This window comes from Castanea sativa, chromosome 10 (genome assembly GCF_040712315.1).
Source record: "Castanea sativa cultivar Marrone di Chiusa Pesio chromosome 10, ASM4071231v1".
In the NCBI taxonomy this organism is placed as follows: domain Eukaryota; kingdom Viridiplantae; phylum Streptophyta; class Magnoliopsida; order Fagales; family Fagaceae; genus Castanea; species Castanea sativa.
Genome location: NC_134022.1, coordinates 9,318,847 through 9,339,540, shown reverse-complemented (window position 1 = coordinate 9,339,540; position 20,694 = coordinate 9,318,847). Strand labels below are relative to the sequence as shown.

Below are 20,694 nucleotides of genomic sequence, written 5' to 3'. Positions count from 1 at the left end.
ACTGTAACAAGAATCACAATTTAGAAAAAGAAGTAATACAAATGTATATAATCATCAAGCATACCCTTCGATCTTCAAGGTCTGCAACATCGTCATCAACTTCATCTTCACTATCCTGATCAGAAAGTACTTCATCTAATGCCATAGGCTGAGTACAAAAATGAGATTGCATTAGAAATCAAACTAGTCATCAGTCTTAATATATCATTGATGTAGATTGAGAACATAGTAAAACTCCAAGTAGCCGCAAGAAAAAGCAAATCATGCCTCTCAAGAAAGATATTCACCGAAATTGAAATCAGATATTTCTTGTAATAACTAGCACTTTCAAGTGCACAATAACCAAAAAATAATTTCCCAAGAAAGATTCAATTAGAAAACACAATTTATTTTTTAAGTAATAACTTTTAAAAAAAGAAAAGGAAAGACACAGAATTAGTGCCAAACCTTTCCAAAGATTACAAATTCTAAAGATATAAAATCTATAAAATCAATGAAAGATATCGACAAGATTCCCCCCATGGCATGCATTCAATCATACAAGAATCACAAAGATAGGTTCCTTGATTACAAAACTAGAACATTCAACTCCATCAAAGACCCTCTTGTTTCTTTAAAACCAAAGATTCTCTCATAATGCATAACGGCACATCATGCCAACCCTTAGCACTGCTATGGCAATGAAGGTGTCCTCACTGACATTCCAAGAGGTCATACACAGATTTGGCATCACCCAAACTATCCCAAACAATGTAAAGATGAAAGACTAAATATCTTATGCTAAGGAGCAGTGAGAAGTACATGGTCAATAGATTCCTCGCTTCTTTTACACATACATCACCAATCTATTATCAGTAGATGCCTCTTGCGAAGATTATCAATAGTCAGGAACTTTCTATGGTTGCAGTCCACACAAAGCTATTAGTGTGGACTGTACTTATCAAAAAAATACAACTATGAGCTGAAATTATTATAATTAAGCTATTAATGTTAATAATTATATTTAAGATTCTAAATTGAGATTACAAGTGAGTATGCATCCAATATCCTATAACTCAGACAAATAACAAAACAGATAGATGAAGAAGCAAAATTCTATAAAAATAAAAAATCTAAAATCTAAAAATCACTGATCACCTGAACTCTATGAGAGTGAAAGAACTGTCGTTTCTGCAGGAGGACACGGCTGGAAAAACAAAATTGTGAAAAGTACATAAATAAAACAGCATGCCTAAGAATTATGCTTTTTTTTTTAAAAAAAAAAGGAAAAAAATCTTTAGATAATCCTAGTATTTGTGTGCAGAGTTAGTAGTGCCTTTCATGATGTAAAAGCACTTCTAAAAATTAAGCACATCATTATTACAAGTAGAAGTCTATTTCAAGTAATGACCATAAGACAAACAAGCAATGGGTTGAAATTAACAATTGTTCAAAGCTTCCAACTTTACGTAAGCCAGACAAAGATCCAAACTTTTATACTATCTTTGTAAAGTGGTGAAGGGTTGGGGATTGGGGTTAAATGCTAGCTTCAAATCTCACAAAAGGCAATGATGATGGTAGCAAAAGAAATCAAAATCAAAATCAAAATCAAAGTTTTGTTGAGTGCAAAGGACTTTTATAGCAAGCTTGCTCAACTCAACTTAACTAAGCCTCAATCCCAATTAAATTGGGAATGCAAAAGCTTTACAGTAATATATATTGCCTATTAGCCAAGACCTTGTAGCTCAATAGCATTTCCAAGTGTCCTTTACAAGGAGAACTGGCGTTTAAATTTCCCCTTATCACTTGTAACAAATGAATTATCGAAAAAAAAAAAAAGTAATATATTTTGTTGGGCAAGTGGTTGTGGAGGTATGGTTTTGAGATAGAAGCGTTATAGAGAAGGGTTATAGAGGCGAAATATGGGAATGTTTGGGGTGTTTGGTGTACTAAAAACATGACAAGTGCTTATGGTGTTAGTCTTTAGAGGTTTATTAGAAGTGGCTAGTTGAACTTCTCTAAATTCCTACGGTATGATGTGGGTGATGGTACTAGAGTGAAGTTTTGGAAGCATGTGTGGTGTGGGGATTGTTCTCTCAAAGAGGCTTTTCCAGAACTTTATTGTCTTAGTAGTGCAAGGGACTCTTTTGTGGCAGAGGTTATGTGCTGGTTTGGTGGGAGAATTCATTGGAATTTTCACTTTCGTTGTCCATCGTAGGATTGGGAGGAAGAATCTCTTGATTGGTTTATGGATACTGTTCCCTGAAAAGGTTTTTTGGAACCCAGCAAGTAGTAGAGGTTTTGAGGTTAGAAGTTTTTCTTTCTTTCTACCCTACTACTTGCTCTTTCCCTTAGAGATTGGTGTGGCAATTGAAGGTTCTTCCAAGAGTGGCTTTTTTCCATGGTCAACTTCTTTAGGTAAGATTCTTACAATTGGTAACCTTCGCAAAAGGCATATTATTATTCTTGATTGGTGTTTTACATGTGTAAGAGGTGTGGAGAGTCGGTGGATCATCTTCTGCTTTGTTGCCTCATATCTTTTGAGATGAGGTCCTTAGTGTTGTGTTGTTTGGACTTCAGTGAGTTATGCCTCTTAAGGTAATTGACTTGTTTGAATCTTGGCAAGGTAAATTCGTGCAACATTGCAGTATAGATTTTTTTAGACTTGTGCAACATTGTTTGATGTGGTGTATTTGGAGTGAAAAGAATGCTAGATGTTTTGAGGGATGCGAACGGTCTTTGCTAGAGATTAAGTCTTTTTTCTTACATACTCTCCTTGATTGGAGTGTGGCTTTGTCGCATTTTTCTTATTTTTCCCTTCCTGTTTTGCTTGATCATTGTAATTTTGGTTCTTGATTTTTGACCCCATAGTACATCCCCAATGTACTCGGGTTGGTTATTTTTTATTTATAAATTTTTTAGTTATCTATCAAAAATGTTGTCTATTAACTCAAATCAATAATAAAATTAAACAAAATTTGAATGTTCAAGTTTTCCACAAGTTACTTCAATCTCTTAAAATTTGTTTATAGTATATTTAGAAAAAATTAGCAATGCACAATATGATAATAGTGTAGTCATATAAAGTTTAAACATAGCATTTGATATAATTCTCGACTGGTTTATAAAATACTTAATCAAAATGAAGTGTATATGTGTGTGTGTGTGTATATATATATATATATTTTTTGATAAGTAATTCGGAGAGAGAAAATAATCAAAATGAAGTATATGATTCAATCAATATATATCCAAAAGGTAAAGACCAAAAATCACACAACAGTAAATTATACTTGTTCATGTATTTTGATATATAATCAAAAAATTGTTTGTGTAGTACACCACCTTAAAATAGTGTTTGTATAATAAATCAAAAGCCCATGTCATTTCCTCCAAGATTGAGATGTCAATTTTAATGATTTATATACTTTTTAGCAATAAAAAAAAAAGCCTAGGTGTGCTTCTTCAAAAAGCACCAAAAAGGCGCACCTCATTAAATGAGGCTCCCTTTGGGCAAACAAAGTGTTTAGATCATGAGGCTTTGCTCTTTGAACAATACGGGTTGCTTTAAGCTTCCCTCACTCTTCATGACATACTAAATATTGTTATAGATCATAAAACTCTATACATTTTGACCGAACTTCCAATTAAGAGATTTTTTTTGGTCTTATTTTGAAGATTTGTAGCTTACCAGGGCTCAGCTCCTAGCTTCATTTGCAGGGACTTTGTTTGTGCATGGGGTTACTTAGAGAATCCATTCCGCTGTTTTCAGATTTCCTTTCTTCTTGTACATAATTTTTATTTTCTGTTTTATTTTCTGCTGTTTGTACATAATTTTTCTGGCTACTTCATTTTTTTAATGAAGTAGTCTTCTCTTACCTATAAAAATATATATATTTGGAGATTCTTACCTCACCCCTGCAAGATTAATATAATCATTGAACTCTAGAGCCCGGGCCTATATTGTTAACATTTCACTGATTTTTTCCTTGTTTCTATTTTTCTGTGGCATGCAAATAAGATTGAACTCCTATGATGTGGAATAATTTAAGCCCAAATAAAATAAAATAAATAATAGGTTCATTAGTCCATTTTTTTGAATTTCTCCATGCTATGTTCAATCTTTTATTATGTCTTTAATATTTTTAAAGGTCATGTGACTTTTATTGATGTTAGATGGTTAGGATTTAATTGTTATATGTAAGATAAAGCGATAGAATTCTAGGGTTCCTAGAATTTGTAATGTTCCTAGAATCTATTACAAATAGCCTCTTTTGAATCGTTGTAGGCAACTTTTCTCATTTACCTTACGAAATTTCAATGTTGAATATTTCTTGAGTTCTTTGGGCCAGGAAATTGATATTTGGTTGTTCCAACTTCAATTCTATATTATCTTTTTCTTTACTTTAATCTCGTTAGTTGCTGAAATTTCTGATAAACCATTTTTTTTAATAATAAACACAAGTTCTTACCACCACAGCACAAAAATTTATTAACTATCAAGCATAATAAAAGTCATAAATTTTCTTGCTTATATAAGTCGTAAATATTTATCTCACTCAGACAGAAGTTATAGCAGTGGGTCCACACCACAATTATCCCACCAAATCAAAGCTTGGGGTTGATAAATTTGAAGTTTCTTGCTTCTTCTATAAACTTGTGGCAGGTTTCTATCACACAGATACATAAACAAATAGGCACATGTTTGCAGTGTCTTCATTATAAAGTGAATAAAGGCCTTTCACAACCAAAATAGAAGAAATAATACAGAAGATGTCTTTGGAATGCTATTAAAAATAGGAAATCTAGGCATAAATAACCTTGGTGACATACCTTCTAGAATCTGACCGTTCCACGTTTAATTTCCTTGCTTTAGCAGGGACTGCAGGATCACTTACAGATAGCGATTTTACAAATTCAGGGTCCACAGAAGATTGAGCCATAGCTATTGAAACACCGGGAACATTAGAACTGGATGCAACTCGCTCTATGCACCCAGTAGCACTGAGATAATCAGGACCATAGTTTCCTCCTCCAACCCTTCCATTCTGCATGTCTTCATCACTGGGGAATGACTTGGAAATCTTCTCACCTTTACAGGATTGAACATCTGATCCATTAAGTACAATTTCAGTCTTCCACACAAAAGGAATATGAAGATGGAACCAAAAGGTAATATTTACACATATATTACAACTGTGCTACACATCAAAATTTTAAAAGAATTACAAAATGAGTCCTATCATTTTAATCTAAGCTTGATTCAGAAGGTAAAGGTAGAAAATAGAAACATGGAGAAGAAAGAACATGAAAATCCTAGGCTTTACCACCTAAGGGTGCTTGGAATCACCTCCAGGCAGAAGAGATAATTTCCCATAAGAAAATTATCATTCCAAATACTCTGCCTAAAAGACTTCCTGGAGCCTTTCTTATAAGGCTTCCAGGAACCATGAAGCCACAATTACATCCCCTAATATCTTCCTATGAAATCCTGAACAACAATATTAAAGTCAAAATTCAAAATTTTCAAAAATGAAATTTGGAAACTTTTGGCCACACTAATAACAAAGAAGGTTTTTGTTCCACCATATCAAATTAGTATGGAATGATAAATCAATGGGTGCAATCAGTTTTATAAATGTTACAGCCTTGACCCCCAAGAATCACCATCATCTCAAGCCTTTTCACTTCCTGCACCATAGAGGATTGATGAGTAACAGGTGCATCAATGATCAAACTCAATTTTCACAGGTACACCCCCTATTTTGTGGTTCTCTTGTTGAAATTTTTCTTCATAAATTAATGATTCTCTAACATGCTGTATTGAGTCTACCACATATGTGTTAGGCTGTAGTAAGTCTACATTTGTCAGCACTTGCATTTCCTTTGAAGTACTAGGTTCCGGTGGTAGCTGAGGCCCCTCCATCACTAAGGTTTCATTAACAACACTATTGTCTCCTGTGTATGAAACTGTGGTTTTATTGCTACCAATTATCTTTCAGAGGATGGAGCCATTGAATTGATCTTAATAGACAAGTCTTGGATGGCTTTTAATATGGCTTCCATTGATATTGGAGTAGGTATAGAACTAGACACTGCGCAAACACGCATCTTTTCTTTTCCAAATTGTGCCACATAGCCAATAGCAGGTCTATTCCATTGTCTCAGATTCTTTTATCTAGAAAGTCACCCTAATAGAATTGGAATAGATTTTTCTTTGATGGACTAGGAAACATATTTCTCTCTGAGATTTTCTTTCACCTCTTCCCAATCGGTTATGGAAGGCTTGTACCTTCCATGGCAAAGGTTCTCAATATTGTACCAATATTCCCTAGCTCTACTTGTAAATTTCATCTTGGAAAACCTAACTTTGTTATCATTTGATAAACGTGTTCATTCAAAAAATTGGTCCATCTCATGTAACCAAATGGTGAACATCCATGAGCCTTGATAACCATCAAATGTAGGTACCTCATTGATGGTGCCTCTAAAGCCATCCCATGAAATCCTCAACAACATTAAAGCCCAAATTCAAAATTCAAAAATGATATTGGAAAAATATCTAAAATAATTTTGGTTTGTGCTCCCTGAATCAAAACTTCTCCCAAAGTACGTCTGTCAATACACTAAACCCAGCATGGGTCTGGACCTAAATAAACCAAATTCCAGATTCAAATCAAAATGTAAAGGATTATTTTCACTATTAACTTTAAGCTATTATTTGACTGTGCAGCATTAGCCATAATCAAATATATAAAATTGCGTATTCTTGCACATGGTGAACAACTAAATGAAAGAATGAAATTCAATAATTTTGGAATAGTTATGATTATGATCAGCTAATGGTACATATTGATGGCAGATCATCAGTCATTCTAAATTCATCAGTGAAAATTCAAGGCCCAAAAAGACTGCTCATGATCTGCCATTGACAGTTTTACCAACCAGATACACCAACGCAGGTCCTAAGGACTGCAGCACTAGTGGATATTAGAAACTTTCAAAGTAAAGTGCACTAAATAAATCAATAGGATTTAGGACATGATCAACTATTTCAATGTTATTATAGATTTAAAAGTTCCATTACATCCATCCCAGATGTATTCCATTTAAAAGTACGGAAAGAATATTATGAAACTTCCTTTTCCACCCAAAAATTTCAAAAATTGGAAGGAAAATTTATGAGGTCTACAACATTCTCAGAGGTTGCAAGGTACTTTACAAAGGCTAGTTTATATTCATATTTCAAATATTCTCCACTTATCTGCATATAATGTGGAAACTGGTGGTGCGTACCAGTTGTAATGTGAAGACTAAGTAGTAATTATTACTTTTTTTTTTTTTTAATGGCAGACATCAGAACTAACTTTTATCACCATCCTTACCAATCCAAAAACAACATAAATAAATAATTATACCATCATCCTTCTCCAAAAACCCCTTGTGTAAGCCTTCCCCGGCTAGTCTGGGTGAGTCCAACTCCAGGAACTGTACATTACCACGCTTTTCATTTTGATCAGGGTCTGTTCGCCTACGCCTTCGTGACCTTGAGCTGTACATACAATTTGATTCACCGTCACACCTCTCAGAAACAAACAAAAAGGGTTCAACAAGAAGCTGTAAGCCCAAAGATATAAAAACAGACCAGAACAAGAATGTTTGCGGATGTGGGTCCACTGCAGCAGCTACTGTCTGTGTACAAATTATTTTGACATAATAAAATAGTTGGAAAAGAACTTAATACTTTTTCATTGAGAAAAGGGTTCGGTCAAATATAAATTGAACTTAAATACTGACATAAGGCACTCCACATAGTTACAATTCACACATGACTTGAAGAAGTATAATTTCATCCAGTAAAATGCATTGAGGCATAATGTAATTATACAAATTCATAAATAAATATATTAACATGAAGAGCAGCACATGCACTTATCCAAAAGGCCAAGAATGACATAACATGATGGGCAGAACATATCCTAGAGAATATGGCAAGTCCAACGCTCAGTTATCTGCAAACAGATATGATATAACCACACTTTTAAATGAGTCCCTCAGCTGCTTTATAAGTTACTCGTCTACAACAATTTTTCATTTAAGAATTATATTAAAAGGAGGAGAGTTGCTAAATGCACAGAATGTTGTACAAAAGTTCTCTTTAAATATTACAAGCACTCTCCTGTCCAGCATGTTAAGGTAACACACAATTATTCTACCTTGATAAATGTCAAGAATTTTTCTGGGATAATAATAAAGTTCTTACCTCAGATCTCAATATCTCAATGTTCACAGAGACATTCACTGCCTGATACTCTTCAGTTACCTACAAAATATATGTTTATTACAAGCCTTTCCAGGAGGGCACAATAAGCAGCAAGTGACTTTATATTTCTAAATTACCAACCCAGAACTCAAAGTTGAATAGGTCATGAGAAGAGCACAAATGATACCGCAGACCCTGCAAAATAAATAAAAATATTCATCTTAATAGTCAAAGAATATTACCAATTTTTTAATATAAATCTATACCTTAAGAAACCAAAGCAAAAGACAATAATTTCTTGAAAGAACTCGCTTGATGTAAATGAAATGGTTGCCTTTGATATAATGATGGGAAGAATAAATGGCACTAATTTGGCAAAAACATCAGCACACAATTCTTATACGACAGTTCCCCAACATAAGTAAAGTATCATATTGTATCATGAACATATCAGATTCTAATTGTAAATTATAATTTCATAAGTAATATAAATAATTCCCAACTGTGATTAATTTAGAATAGTGGAGCTCATGGGAGAAAATAAGCTTGAGTATGAGCATAAATGAATTAAATGAAAATCAATATTTCTTAGCATGAATTAATTTAAAACTGTAGATAGCAGTCCATCTCCTTCCCATACTCATACAACTTTATTCGAGGAGTAAAATACATAAGAATATATATTTTTTTTTTCTAGTGAACAGTCGACAGCCCTCAATTAAGGGATTAAATCCCTCAACCTCTAGCAAAACTGCATATTTCATACTTTCTTTTAAACCTTTAGAGATAATGAGCAAATAACAAAGAGAAGAAACCTAGATGGACATCTACCTTAAAGCTTGCACATTGCATCAAGCAAAACGGACAAGTGAAGTCCTCAATTACTGCATGTTGAAAAGAAACACAAAATAGTTAGCATGTGACTGGAGTTTAATTTAAGTTCAAAAGGTTTATTGTCCATAAATATGATGTATACACACATAAGAAATTTTTTTTTTTTTAAATTATTAATTTGTGATCTTCCTTGAGAACACAGATTTACTAGTCATTTTAATATCAGTTTCTTTTCATTTGTTTATGTATCCAGGGTTACTGTGATAAAATAGAAAAGGACAAAATGCAAAAAGACCCCCTTGGGGTTTGGGTTAGCAGCAAACCGACCCCTTGTGCTATCAATTTTGATTTATTGACTCTGAATTTTAAAGAATTGTCCAAATTACCCCCTCCATCTTAATTCTGTTAACTATAACTGACAAAAAATGGTCAAATGGTGTGCACATGACTACTTAACTATATAAAAAAATTGAAAATTATACATCCATGACGCATTTCATTTTCTATGAATTAAAGTTAACGAAATTGATACGGAGGGGACAATAATACAAAATTGATAGCCCAAAGACCCAAACCCTAGGGGGTCTTTTTGCATTTTACCCAATAAAAAAGGTGAAATTCAGTTTAAACTCTGAAACAAGTTTATAAATAATAAAAGAGACAAAGTATCTATATTTGTAGTGACGAGTGTCTATGAGTATGCACCCAAACATTCCCTTCTAGGTCCTTAGATGCCATATTTTCACTAGATCTTTGGCCTCAAACTCCTCACTCAAAATGTTTCTCAAATTTCTGATCTTATTGAAATCATTTCCATTTGACTACTTGATGTAATCATAAGAAAAGCTTTTTGATGGTCTTTCACGAGTAGCTTTCAGTTTAGACAACAATGAATGTTGTTTTGTTGGGCCAGCATGCCACTTTTAATTCAAACAAGACTAACATAAAATTCGGTCCAGTTCTCTAGGAGCTTCAAAGTGTCTAGGAAGTGTTTGCTTTGAGTTTAAAGTTAGTCTATGAGTTGAATTATTTAATGTCCTAATTACGACTCCAAAGGGTCCAAAACTTTGAAGAATGATTAAAATTTAAAAGTATAAATCTATATAATATGATCCATCACACTCAAAGGAAAGATTTTGCCTAGTGGAAAATCGAGTGCTTTGGTGTATCTAAGTCATGAATGCCTAGAGTCTTTCTAAATACGTAATTATCCTAGAACTCTCACATGATGCAAATGTCTACACATGCTAAGAACATAATAGAGCACTAGGTTCTGAAGCAAAAGGTGGCAATACGTAATAATCCTATAACTCTCACATGATGCTTCCCCCAGGAAATTCATGGTCTCCCCACTACTCCATTGAGCTTCATCACCTTGTAAACAAAAGCAGCAAAGCTAGCGTAACTCTCTTATATGCAAGGAAAAATAAATGAAAAAAACTTTATCAACTTGTCCCCATCCTCCTTGTTTGATAAATAATACTCTCTCCATCCTACAATAAGTTATATGCTTTTAGTTTTGGACTCTCAAAATAAAAGAAACTTTCCAAAAGTAGATCAATTTCCTATATTACCATTTTTTTAAACCAAGATTCTTATTAAAATCCATGCCACCTCAAATATAAACTGTGGCAACCAGACCTAAAAATGCTTGAAGGACTTCAAGGACTGGCTCCCAATGATGGGAGGGGCTTTTTATGCTAGTGAAGCCCTTCGGGGATACATTCCTGTCCAAATGCGACCCACTTCTCACGACAAATGTGACTATCTCGAAACTTGCACCCGTCACCAAACGGTGTTTGGCAAGCGATTTCTCCCAAGGCACTACTGTTACCATTCTGTACAGGCCCCGACCTGGTATTGATCCCCGAATTATATGGGCCCCAATTTGCCATTGGGAACATAATTCTTTGGCATACGGAGGTTAATGGGTTGGGCCCATACCTGATGCTCGTACATAAACAAAGGGCATTTTAGGCTTTTTCATCAATATTTTAGTAACGGCACAACCCTAGTACATAAGGAGCATACAAAGGAAATCCCAAACAAAATTAAAATTAAAAAAAAAAAAAAGGAGGCAAAAATAAAGGTTCCAAAAAAATGAATAGAAGTTCAAAGTGTCCAGGAAATCTAGAAATGTTCGTGATAGAGGAAGAATGAAATCAAATTCCAATCATACAAATTCTTCTGAAATAAGAACTTCAGGTTTGCCAAGTTTAGCTCTTTCCCCTCAAAGCAATGGGAATTTCTTTCCCTCCAAAGACACCACGTTAGACACAAAGGAACAGTTTTCCATATCTCCCCATTGCTTTTTATTTCCCCCAAAACATTTCTTCCAACACAACAACATTTCCAAGACAAAAGAAGGCATTACCAGGTGACTCCAAAGAAACAGAAAACCAAAGATCACAACTCCTACACCACCACACAATCTAGAAAAAGATGTGTGGTGGAAAGCTTGGAGACTCCACTGCTGTCCAAGCATGATATTATTCTAATGCAGTTCTCACTTCTCACATAAATGGACTAATTTTTTCAGCATAGAAATGAACTTGACCTATGAATTCTATAATTCCCATAGGGCATATGGTGGATGCAACTTATTTGACTGTACCACCAACCTAATCAAATCCAAAGTCCAAACTTGCTTGTAGACATGATTGATAACTTAGCGAATTGACTCAAGGTGACAAAGTAGACAACTGAAACTCTCCATAAAAATGCTATCACAAACAGTGAAAATATTGCGTATCAGGTTGTTTTGATAAGTAACATAAAAAAAATAAATAAATAAATAAATTTTAAAAAAAAACCCAATACATAGGTAATGTACTAAAGGGGCAAAAATATCAAGAAACCAAATTACAATGATCAAGCAAAACAAGAAGGGAAAGAAAAGAAAAATATGGTAAAACTAAACACCATTCAATAAGAGTAAAAAAGATGTGATCCAATTCTAGTGGAGGTAGGGGGAATGGCGAGGGGGAAAAGTCCGTTTAGGTTTGAGAATATGTGGTTAAAGACGAACGGGTTTACAAATAGAGTTCATTCTTGGTGGAATCAACATTCTTTCTCTGGTACACCTAGTTATGTGTTTGCCAAAAAATTGAAGGCTTTGAAAGAAGATATCATTCAATGGAACCGTAGTGAGTTTGGTCAAGTCGGATGCAAAAAGACAATTATTGGAGGCTTTGAAATTTTTAGATGCCAAGGAAGGGTTTGGCCTCTCTGATCTAAAGTAGAGAATCTTCTCTCATTGGAAGATATCTAATGGAGACAGAATTGAAGGATGTTATGTATTAAGGAAAGAGATAATAATACTAATTTCTTCCATAAGGTGGCTAATTCCCGTAGAAGGTATAATCATCTAAGTATTTTGGAGGTGGATGGGGTGATCTATGAGGAGGAATCCGAGGTGGCTGCTCAGGTAGTACAATTTTATAAAAATTTGTATCAGGAGACAGAGGAGTGGAGGCCTTTTGTGGAAGGTTTGGAGTTTGATCAGATAGATGGGTTGGAGAGGGGCTGGCTTGAAAGGAGGTTGGAGAAGGAGGAGATTCTTCTAGCTGTTAAGGAGTTGGAAGGAGATAAAGCTCCAGGTCCAAATGGTTTCTCTATGGCCTTTTTTCACCATTGTTGGAGAGTTGTGGAAAGATATGTTTTAGCTGTATTTGAGGAGTTTTATCAACACAGTAAGTTTGAGAAATCTTTGAATGCTACTTTCATAGCATTAATTCCTAAGAAGAATGATGCTTCCAATATTCGAGACTTCAGGCCTATTAGCCTGGTGGGGAGCTTGTACAAGATCTTGTCTAAGGTTTTGGCAAATTGTTTGAAAGTGGTTTTAGATCAACTGATATCTAAGTCTCAGAATAGTTTTGTGGGTGGCAGACAGATACTTGACTTAGTTTTTATTGCTAATGAGTGTGTTGATAGTCGAGTGAAGAGTAAGATTCTGGGGGTTATTTGTAAGCTAGACATTGAGAAAGCTTATGATCATGTGAATTAGGAGGCTTTATTAGATTTATTGAAACTTTAGGGAGAAGTGGTGTAGATGGATTCGCACTTGTATATCAACAGTCCAGTTCTCTATTTTGGTTAATGGCGCTCCAGCGGACTTTTTTGGGAGCACGAGGAGACTGAGACAAGGGGACCCGCTATCTCCTATGTTGTTTTTGGTTATGATGGAAGTTTTTAGCAGGATGTTGAAAAGAGTTGAAGGTGTTGGCTTGATCAGTGGTTTTAAGGCTGATGGTAGACGGGGGTGAAGGGGAATGTGTCTCACATCTTTTGTTTGCGGATGAAACTATTATGTTTTGTGATGCGGACGTGGAGCAGATCCTATATGTTCGGATGCTACTACATTGTTTTTAGGCTGTGGCAGGTTAAAGGTTAATGTCTTGAAGAGTGAGATGGTTCCAATAGGGGAGGTTAATAATGTGCATGCCTTGGCAAAGATTTTGGGTTATAGGATTAGGACTTTGCCTATGACCTATCTAGGTATGCTGTTGGGAGCTTCCCATAAGTCCCCTACTATTTGGAATCCTATCTTGGAGATAATTGAGCGGAAATTGGCTGGGTGGAAGAAGCTGTATTTGTCAAAAGGTGGAAGACTGAAGTTGCTTAAGAGTACATTATCTAGTCTTCCTACTTACTATTTATCTCTTTTTACCATCCCTTCGCATGTGGCTAATAAGATTGAGAAGTTGCAAAGGGATTTCTTGTGGGGGAATTTGAAGGCACATTTGGTGGGGTGGGATAAGTGTGTGCACCTATGGCGAATGGTGGTTTGGGAGCCAAGAAATTAACTACTTTTAATAAAGCCTTACTAAGAAAATGGCTATGGCAGTTTGGGGTTGAGGAGACACGTCTTTGGAGAAGGGTTGTAGCTTTGAAGTTTGGGGAAGAGTGGGGGGGGGGGGGGGGGGAGGATGGTCTTCCAAGCTGGGTAAGGGTGTACATGGGTGTGGTTTATGGAGAAGTATTCGGAAAGGTTGGGAGGTTTTTAGCAAAAATATTTAGTTTGAGGTAAGGGTGGGGAATAGAGTGAAGTTTTGGACATATCAGTGGTGTGGGGATTTACCACTCCAACTGTCCTTCCCGGTAGTGTATGGGATTGCTACTAATAGAGAGGCATCTGTAGCCTCGTCTCTTGAACGGTTAGGGATAAAGGCACGAAGAAGTTGGAATGTTCGTTTAATTAGGGAACCAAATGATTGGGAGTTGGGTGTTGTAGATGAATTCCTTCGTACCTTGGGATCTAATTTACCTCAAATTGAGAATGGAGACCGTATGAGATGGAAGTTGACGAAGAATGGAGATTTTGACATCCGCTCGTTCTATAATAAGCTACGAGGTCCCTTGCCTATTATCTTTCCTTGGAAAGGTATTTGGAAGGTTAAGGCTCCTCGGCGCGTTTCTTTCTTTATTTGGATTGCAACTTAGGATAAGATTCTTACAGGTGACAATTTGCAGGGTAGAGGCCTTGATTTTGTTGACTGGTGCATTATGTGTTGTTGTAATGGGGAGACGGTGGCTCATTTGCTACTCCATTGTGAAAAAGCTTATCAGTTGTAGAGCTTGGTTTTTAGATCTTTTGGGATTTCATGGGTCTTGCCAAGATCGGTTGCAAATACTCTTTTTGGTTGGTGACATTGGTTTGGAAAGCACTCTTCTAGCATTTGGAATTTAGCTTCGTTGTGTCTAATGTGGTGTATTTGGAGGGAGCGAAATTGACGAACTTTAGAGGACATGAACAAATTCGATGACCAGTTGCTTGCTGCTTTTAGTGGTTCTCTTTTTGAATGGTCTAGGACTTGGAGACTCACCTCTAGTGATTCTCTCCCTTTATTCCTTAGTTCTTTCCTTTGTAATTAGCTTTTTCTGTCTGTTTGTTTCTTTTTCTGTACTCTTTGTTCGGCCTTATGCTTTTTTCTCATAAGGTAGCTTTTTGAATATACATCTTTCTTACTTATATAAAAAAAAAAAAAGCTTAAACTCAAGAATGGACCGTTCGTATCCCTCAAAACTTCTAGTATTCAGTTCCCGCCAAATACACCATATCAAATAGTGCAGCACAATCCTCCATATAGCTATATTGCGATGTCGCCTGAAATTGCATGACCAAGAATCCAACAAATCCACTACCCTTTGCGACATCACCCAACAAATACCAAACAAGCAAAAGACCATACTCCACATCTCATATGCTATAGGACAGTGAAGGAGGAAATGATCTACAGATTCCCCACACCTTTTGCACATATAACACCACTCAAGAACAACAAAGTGCCCCTTCCAAAGATTATCCGTAGTCCAAGAGAAAAAAACTACCCAAGGAGGAACCTTCAATTGTCACACCATTTTCCACAGGAAAGATACGACAGTAGAAGGAGGGGATAAAAAATGATAATACCTACTCACCTCGAAACCTCGACCGCTGGCTGGCTTCCAACAAAGTTTGTTGAAACCAACACCCTGCACCTTCATGGAATAAATCAAAACCATAAACGAACCTAAAGATTGTGACTCTTGGTCATTCACTGAACGAGGAAACTGTAAGTCCCAAAATATTCTCCCATTGCGTAACGCATAACCTCAAAGACCGAAGCATCCCTTGTTCTACTAATATTATATAAATCTGGAAACACCTCCTTAAGAAGACAATCCATACATCACACATCATCCCAAAACTTCACAAGAGTACCATCACCCACATCATACCGAAGGAACTTGGAAAAATTCAACCAGCCACTTCTAATGAACTTCCACATACAAACACCATCCGCTCCAGGCACAGATTTTGTACACCAACCGCCCCACTCGTTCCCATACTTCGCCTCAATGACCCTTTTCCAAAGGGCATCATTCTCCAAACCATAACGCCACAACCATTTGCCTAATAAGGCAGAATTAAACCTTCCTAAACACCGAATGTCTAACCTCCATTCTTCACTGGCCTACATACCTTAGACCAATTTACTAAATGAAGTTTACGTTCATCACCAATACCAGTCCAAAGAAAATCTCTTTGTAATTTCTCCATTTGCTTAGCCACCTTAGTTGGAATAGGGAGAAGAGAAAGAAAATAAGTAGGCAAGCTAGAAAGAGTACTCTTAATAAGGGTAACCTTACCTCCTTTAGATAAATACAACCTCTTCCATCCGGCTAGCCTTCGCTCCATCTTCTCCAAAATAGGATTCCAAATCGTCTTATCTTTAAAGATAGCACCCAACGAAAGACCTAAATATTTAAGCGGAAGAGCAGACTCCCTACAACCAAAAATCTCTACTAACTCACCTTGCCCTAGTCCTCTAGAACTCCCAAAAAAATCAAATGGGGAACCATTGATCAAAATGGAGGATTTAACCATTGATATACAACACCTAATCCACCTTCTCCACTTTTCAGAATATCCACACCGTTGTAACAAAAACATGAGAAACTCCCAATTCACATGGTCGTACGCTTTCTCAATATCCAGTTTGCACAACACCCCCGGAACCCCTGCCTTCAATCTACTGTCTAAACACTCAGAAGCAATAAGGACAGAATCTAAAATATGTCAACCTTTCGCAAAGGCATTCTGGGAATCTAAAATAAGACCGTGTGCCACCCTTCGAATTCGATTGGCTAACACCTTAGCAATAATCTTGTACAACCCTCCCACCAAACTAATAGGCTGAAATTCCTTGACATCCATAACATCATTTTTCTAAGGAATGAGTGCAAGAAAAGTAGCATTAAGACTCTTTTCAAACACAGCATGGGCATGAAAATTATGAAACACATTCATAATATCTATTTTCACAACGCTCCAACAAGACTGAAAAAATGCCATTGCAAAACCATCCGAACCTGGCGCTTTATCACCATTGAAACCATGGACCACTCCAAATACTTCATCCTCATCAAAAGGTCTGTCCAACCAAGTAGCTTCTTCCCCAAAAATTCTAGAAAAAACAACCTCATCCAAAAGAGGTCTGTGGACCTCACTCTCCAAGTATAACTGCCTATAGAAATGAGTAATGCACCCCTCAATGATCCCCTGATCCGTAGATAACTCCCCATCCACCATAAGCTTATCGATAGTATTACATCTTCTGTGGGAATTTGCAATACGATGAAAAAATTTTGTGTTCCTGTCTCCCTCTTTAAGAAAGGGAGCCCTAGATTTCTGCCTCTAGCAGATTTCTTCCAACAAAGTTGTTTTTTCTAACTCTCCACATATTCGTTCCCTTTCCATACTTTCCTCCGCTGTAAGAACACGAACATCCTTGATAACTTCCAACACGTTAAAATCCTTCCACAAATTCTACACCCTAAGTCCTACATTACCTAACTCCTCCACATTCCATCTCTTCAAATCCAATTTCAAAGTCTTCAGCTTGTTTGCCAAAGCATAACAAGGAGTTCCATGGAAATGATAGGACTCCCACCATGAACACACCCTTTCCACAGAGTCCTCATCATTTACCCACATGTTTTCAAACCTAAAAGGTTTTTTGCCTCCTTGTAAATTCCCACCCTCAAGTAGGATTGGAAAATGATCCAATAGCAACCTAGATAGTCAGCGTTGACAAACAAATGGAAATTTCTCCTCCCAATCTGCTGACAAAAGAAACTTGTCCAATCAAGATCTTGAAGCAACCTCTCTAGAATAAGACCAAGTGAAATTCCCCCCAACCAGAGGTAGATCAATCAGGCTTTACTCTAAAATAAAAGCTGAAAATTGATGCATAGCTGTAGTGAAATTTGCATAACCAAAACGTTCAAGAGGAAACCACGCCACATTAAAATCACCTTCCACACACCAAGGTAAATCCCACCAACTACATAAGCCAGATAACTCTTCCCATAAGAAACTTTTGTCTCTATCACAATTGGATCCATAAACACCAGTGAATGCCCAAACAAAATGATCTAACACATTTTTGAATTTACAAGAAACTGAGAAACAACCCACCGCTTCTCCCACCTTATCCATAACCCTGTTGTCCCACATCAGTAACACCCCACCTAAAGCACCCACAAAGCCTAAGTAGAGCCAATCCACATGTTGACCTCCCCACAAACTACAAATGACACCTCTATTAATTAACTCCAACTTAGTTTCTTGCAGACAAACAATATCTGCTTTCCAATTTTGGATCAAATTTCTAACCCGTAGCCGCTTATCCTGCTCATTCAACCCTCTAACATTTCATGAAACAATTCTCAAATTCATTGACGCACTACAACAGCAGCCCAATCCCTACTAGCACTCCTGCTCCTTTCTGACACATTCTCATCACCCCAAGAGCTCATTAAACTCTTTAATTCACGATGCACTTTGTGCCTAGCCTTAACCATCTTTCTCTAAGAAGCTACATCAAGCATCCACTATTTTCTTCGAGCTTCTAAAGCTAAGAGCAAACCTGTAACTTGTTCTTCAAAACCCTCTAGAGAGGTCCCAACAGATTTCTGGAAAGCTTTAATTCTATTAGTTACCCATTGTGACAACTTGGTGTTATCTACATCCACCGTACAGCCTATATCCTCAATTGGAGGAATCTCTGTAGCCATTGAATTATCCATCGCCAAAGGTGCCACTACTAACGGTTCACCTAAATGTTCCCCATTCAAAAACCCCTCATCGGAGTCCCAAACCTCACCCTCCAACCCCATCTCAGAGGCAACAGAGCCCACAACACCACCACACTCAGAAGCCCAACTAATAATTTGTCCCTCATTAATAAAAGAATCCATACCTGGATTAACTACACCCTCCAATGCAAGCTGATCCGATACAGACTCAGCAGAACGATATGCGGAAAGCGGGATAGCTATTTCCTTCCATCCCGAAGTTCAAGTATCCAATCTTTGGAATTACCCCATATGTTTTGCTCAACTCTCCAACATAATCACTGATTCTAGGATCAAAATCGTGTGGCACTTCAGTGAAAATCGGTTCTGTTTTCTACGATCCCTCTGCATGCTGAGATGACACTACCAAATTAGTCTCAACACTCCCCACTTCCAACCCCAGTCCTACTGCGTCACTTGTCGGATTGCTATTACCCACCTTTTCTGTGTAGAGTGGCGGCTGATCTGGTACCTTGCTTGAGATCACTGGAGGAAGCACATTGGCTGTTTCACATGCAGTGAAAGGAGGAAATGCCAAAGACGTAGACCCAGGAACCACCTGATTAGGCCACACCTGACTAAACAACAGCGTTGCAGACGAGAGAGGAGAGCACTTTCGAAGACGCAACCCCAGGTAACCGTATCACTGTATCGTTAGAGACCGAGACACTAGGCTGGGTTTCACCCGATTTAGTGAGAATGGGTTTTGTACTGATATGCTGCATATTAGACTTATGAATCATAGCTTTTTGAGGCCCAGCTTGGGCATTGGGCTTCCACGCAGCATTAGGCCTTGGCCCTCTTCCAATTAGTCAACACAGTTTTAAAGCACTGTGTCTTATTCTCTCCACTGGGCTTAGCAGCAATCGGGCCCACCTCATTAATCTTAGAAAATAGGACATTCCACTTCCCTTCATTCCCACATTCCACATGCAAGGAGTACCCCACAACATGAAACAAAATTCTCTTAGCACTCTCCTTACCCATATAAACAGTCCGTAAGGAATTCCAACCTCTTTAATAAACACGTAATAAGAAAAACGAACCCCCTTCCTCAATTGCAAACTCAAAAGTTTTTGATTCAATGAAAACAAATGTAGAACCTCCATAACAGAATCAAAAAAGACCAGGAAACACAACTAGCACAATAACAATCTTGGGAAAGAACAAAATTTATGGCTTATTCGAGGTAGCCAGGCCTCATTTGTGGAAATGCATGATTACAAAGAATCAGATGAGTTAAATCCTTCTAAGTCGACTGCGCTTACGCGTATCAGGTTGTAGTTGACATTCAGGCTTAAAGGTTTAAAATCAGTGCCAGATGATGACATCAAGAGAAACTTTGACACCCCTATCTACCAGTTCAAGATTTTCGACTTGATTTTTCACTATTCAACTGCTTCATCTACTATTACACTAAGTTAACAGACACAGGGTATAAGGGGTACAATGAGTACTGTAAATGAGAAGAAAAAGAATAAGTTAAACATCATGTAGACAAGGACAAGCAGAAGCTGCAGAAGAGAATTACAAATATTATTAACTTAAAATTGATCAATTGTACCATTCTCAATTAATTTAAATCTATCATTCTACATCATTAACAGACCAACCACCCCACCAGTCCAAACCTCCTAGTGTTTCCAGCAGTTAATATATGACAAGTGATAAATATGATGCAATAGAACTGATGAACATAGAAAAAATATTAGATAAAAAATTAATAGACATTTGCAACTGCAACAAAACCACTGAGGTGAAAGGGGAAAAAGAAGTATATAAAAGAAATGTTTAGAAAGAAAAGAAGCTTAGTTTGGTCACATAACATTAATTGTAGTAAATATGTCATAAATATGAAAATTATCTTATGAGACACTGTGATGAGACATCTTTCACACACCATGTGTGGATCCCACATGTTGAAGTCTCAAGAGACTGTCTCATGATACCTTCTCTATAAATACAGGTACCCAAAAAATAAAAATAAAAATAAA

General features: G+C 36.7%; 1 protein-coding gene across 4 annotated transcripts in view; it reads right to left on the bottom strand.

Moving 5' to 3' along the window:
- LOC142613196 (polycomb group protein VERNALIZATION 2-like) overlaps positions 1-20,694 on the bottom strand; it is a 32,228-nt gene that overhangs the window by 2,477 nt on the left and 9,057 nt on the right. For 2 of the 4 annotated variants that reach the window (XM_075785428.1, XM_075785429.1), the window contains exons 5-12: positions 9,074-9,126; positions 8,384-8,437; positions 8,243-8,302; positions 7,625-7,671; positions 7,398-7,531; positions 4,813-5,089; positions 1,138-1,186; positions 65-148 (exon numbers count right to left, since the gene is read on the bottom strand). In XM_075785428.1, the coding sequence (XP_075641543.1) occupies positions 65-148; positions 1,138-1,186; positions 4,813-5,089; positions 7,398-7,531; positions 7,625-7,671; positions 8,243-8,302; positions 8,384-8,437; positions 9,074-9,126 (758 nt within the window). Of the gene's footprint in view, positions 1-64; positions 149-1,137; positions 1,187-4,812; positions 5,090-7,397; positions 7,532-7,624; positions 7,672-8,242; positions 8,303-8,383; positions 8,438-9,073; positions 9,127-10,393; positions 10,434-16,933; positions 17,558-20,694 lie in introns of those variants that run through there. The other 2 variants (XM_075785430.1, XM_075785431.1) reach the window with 2 other exon arrangements.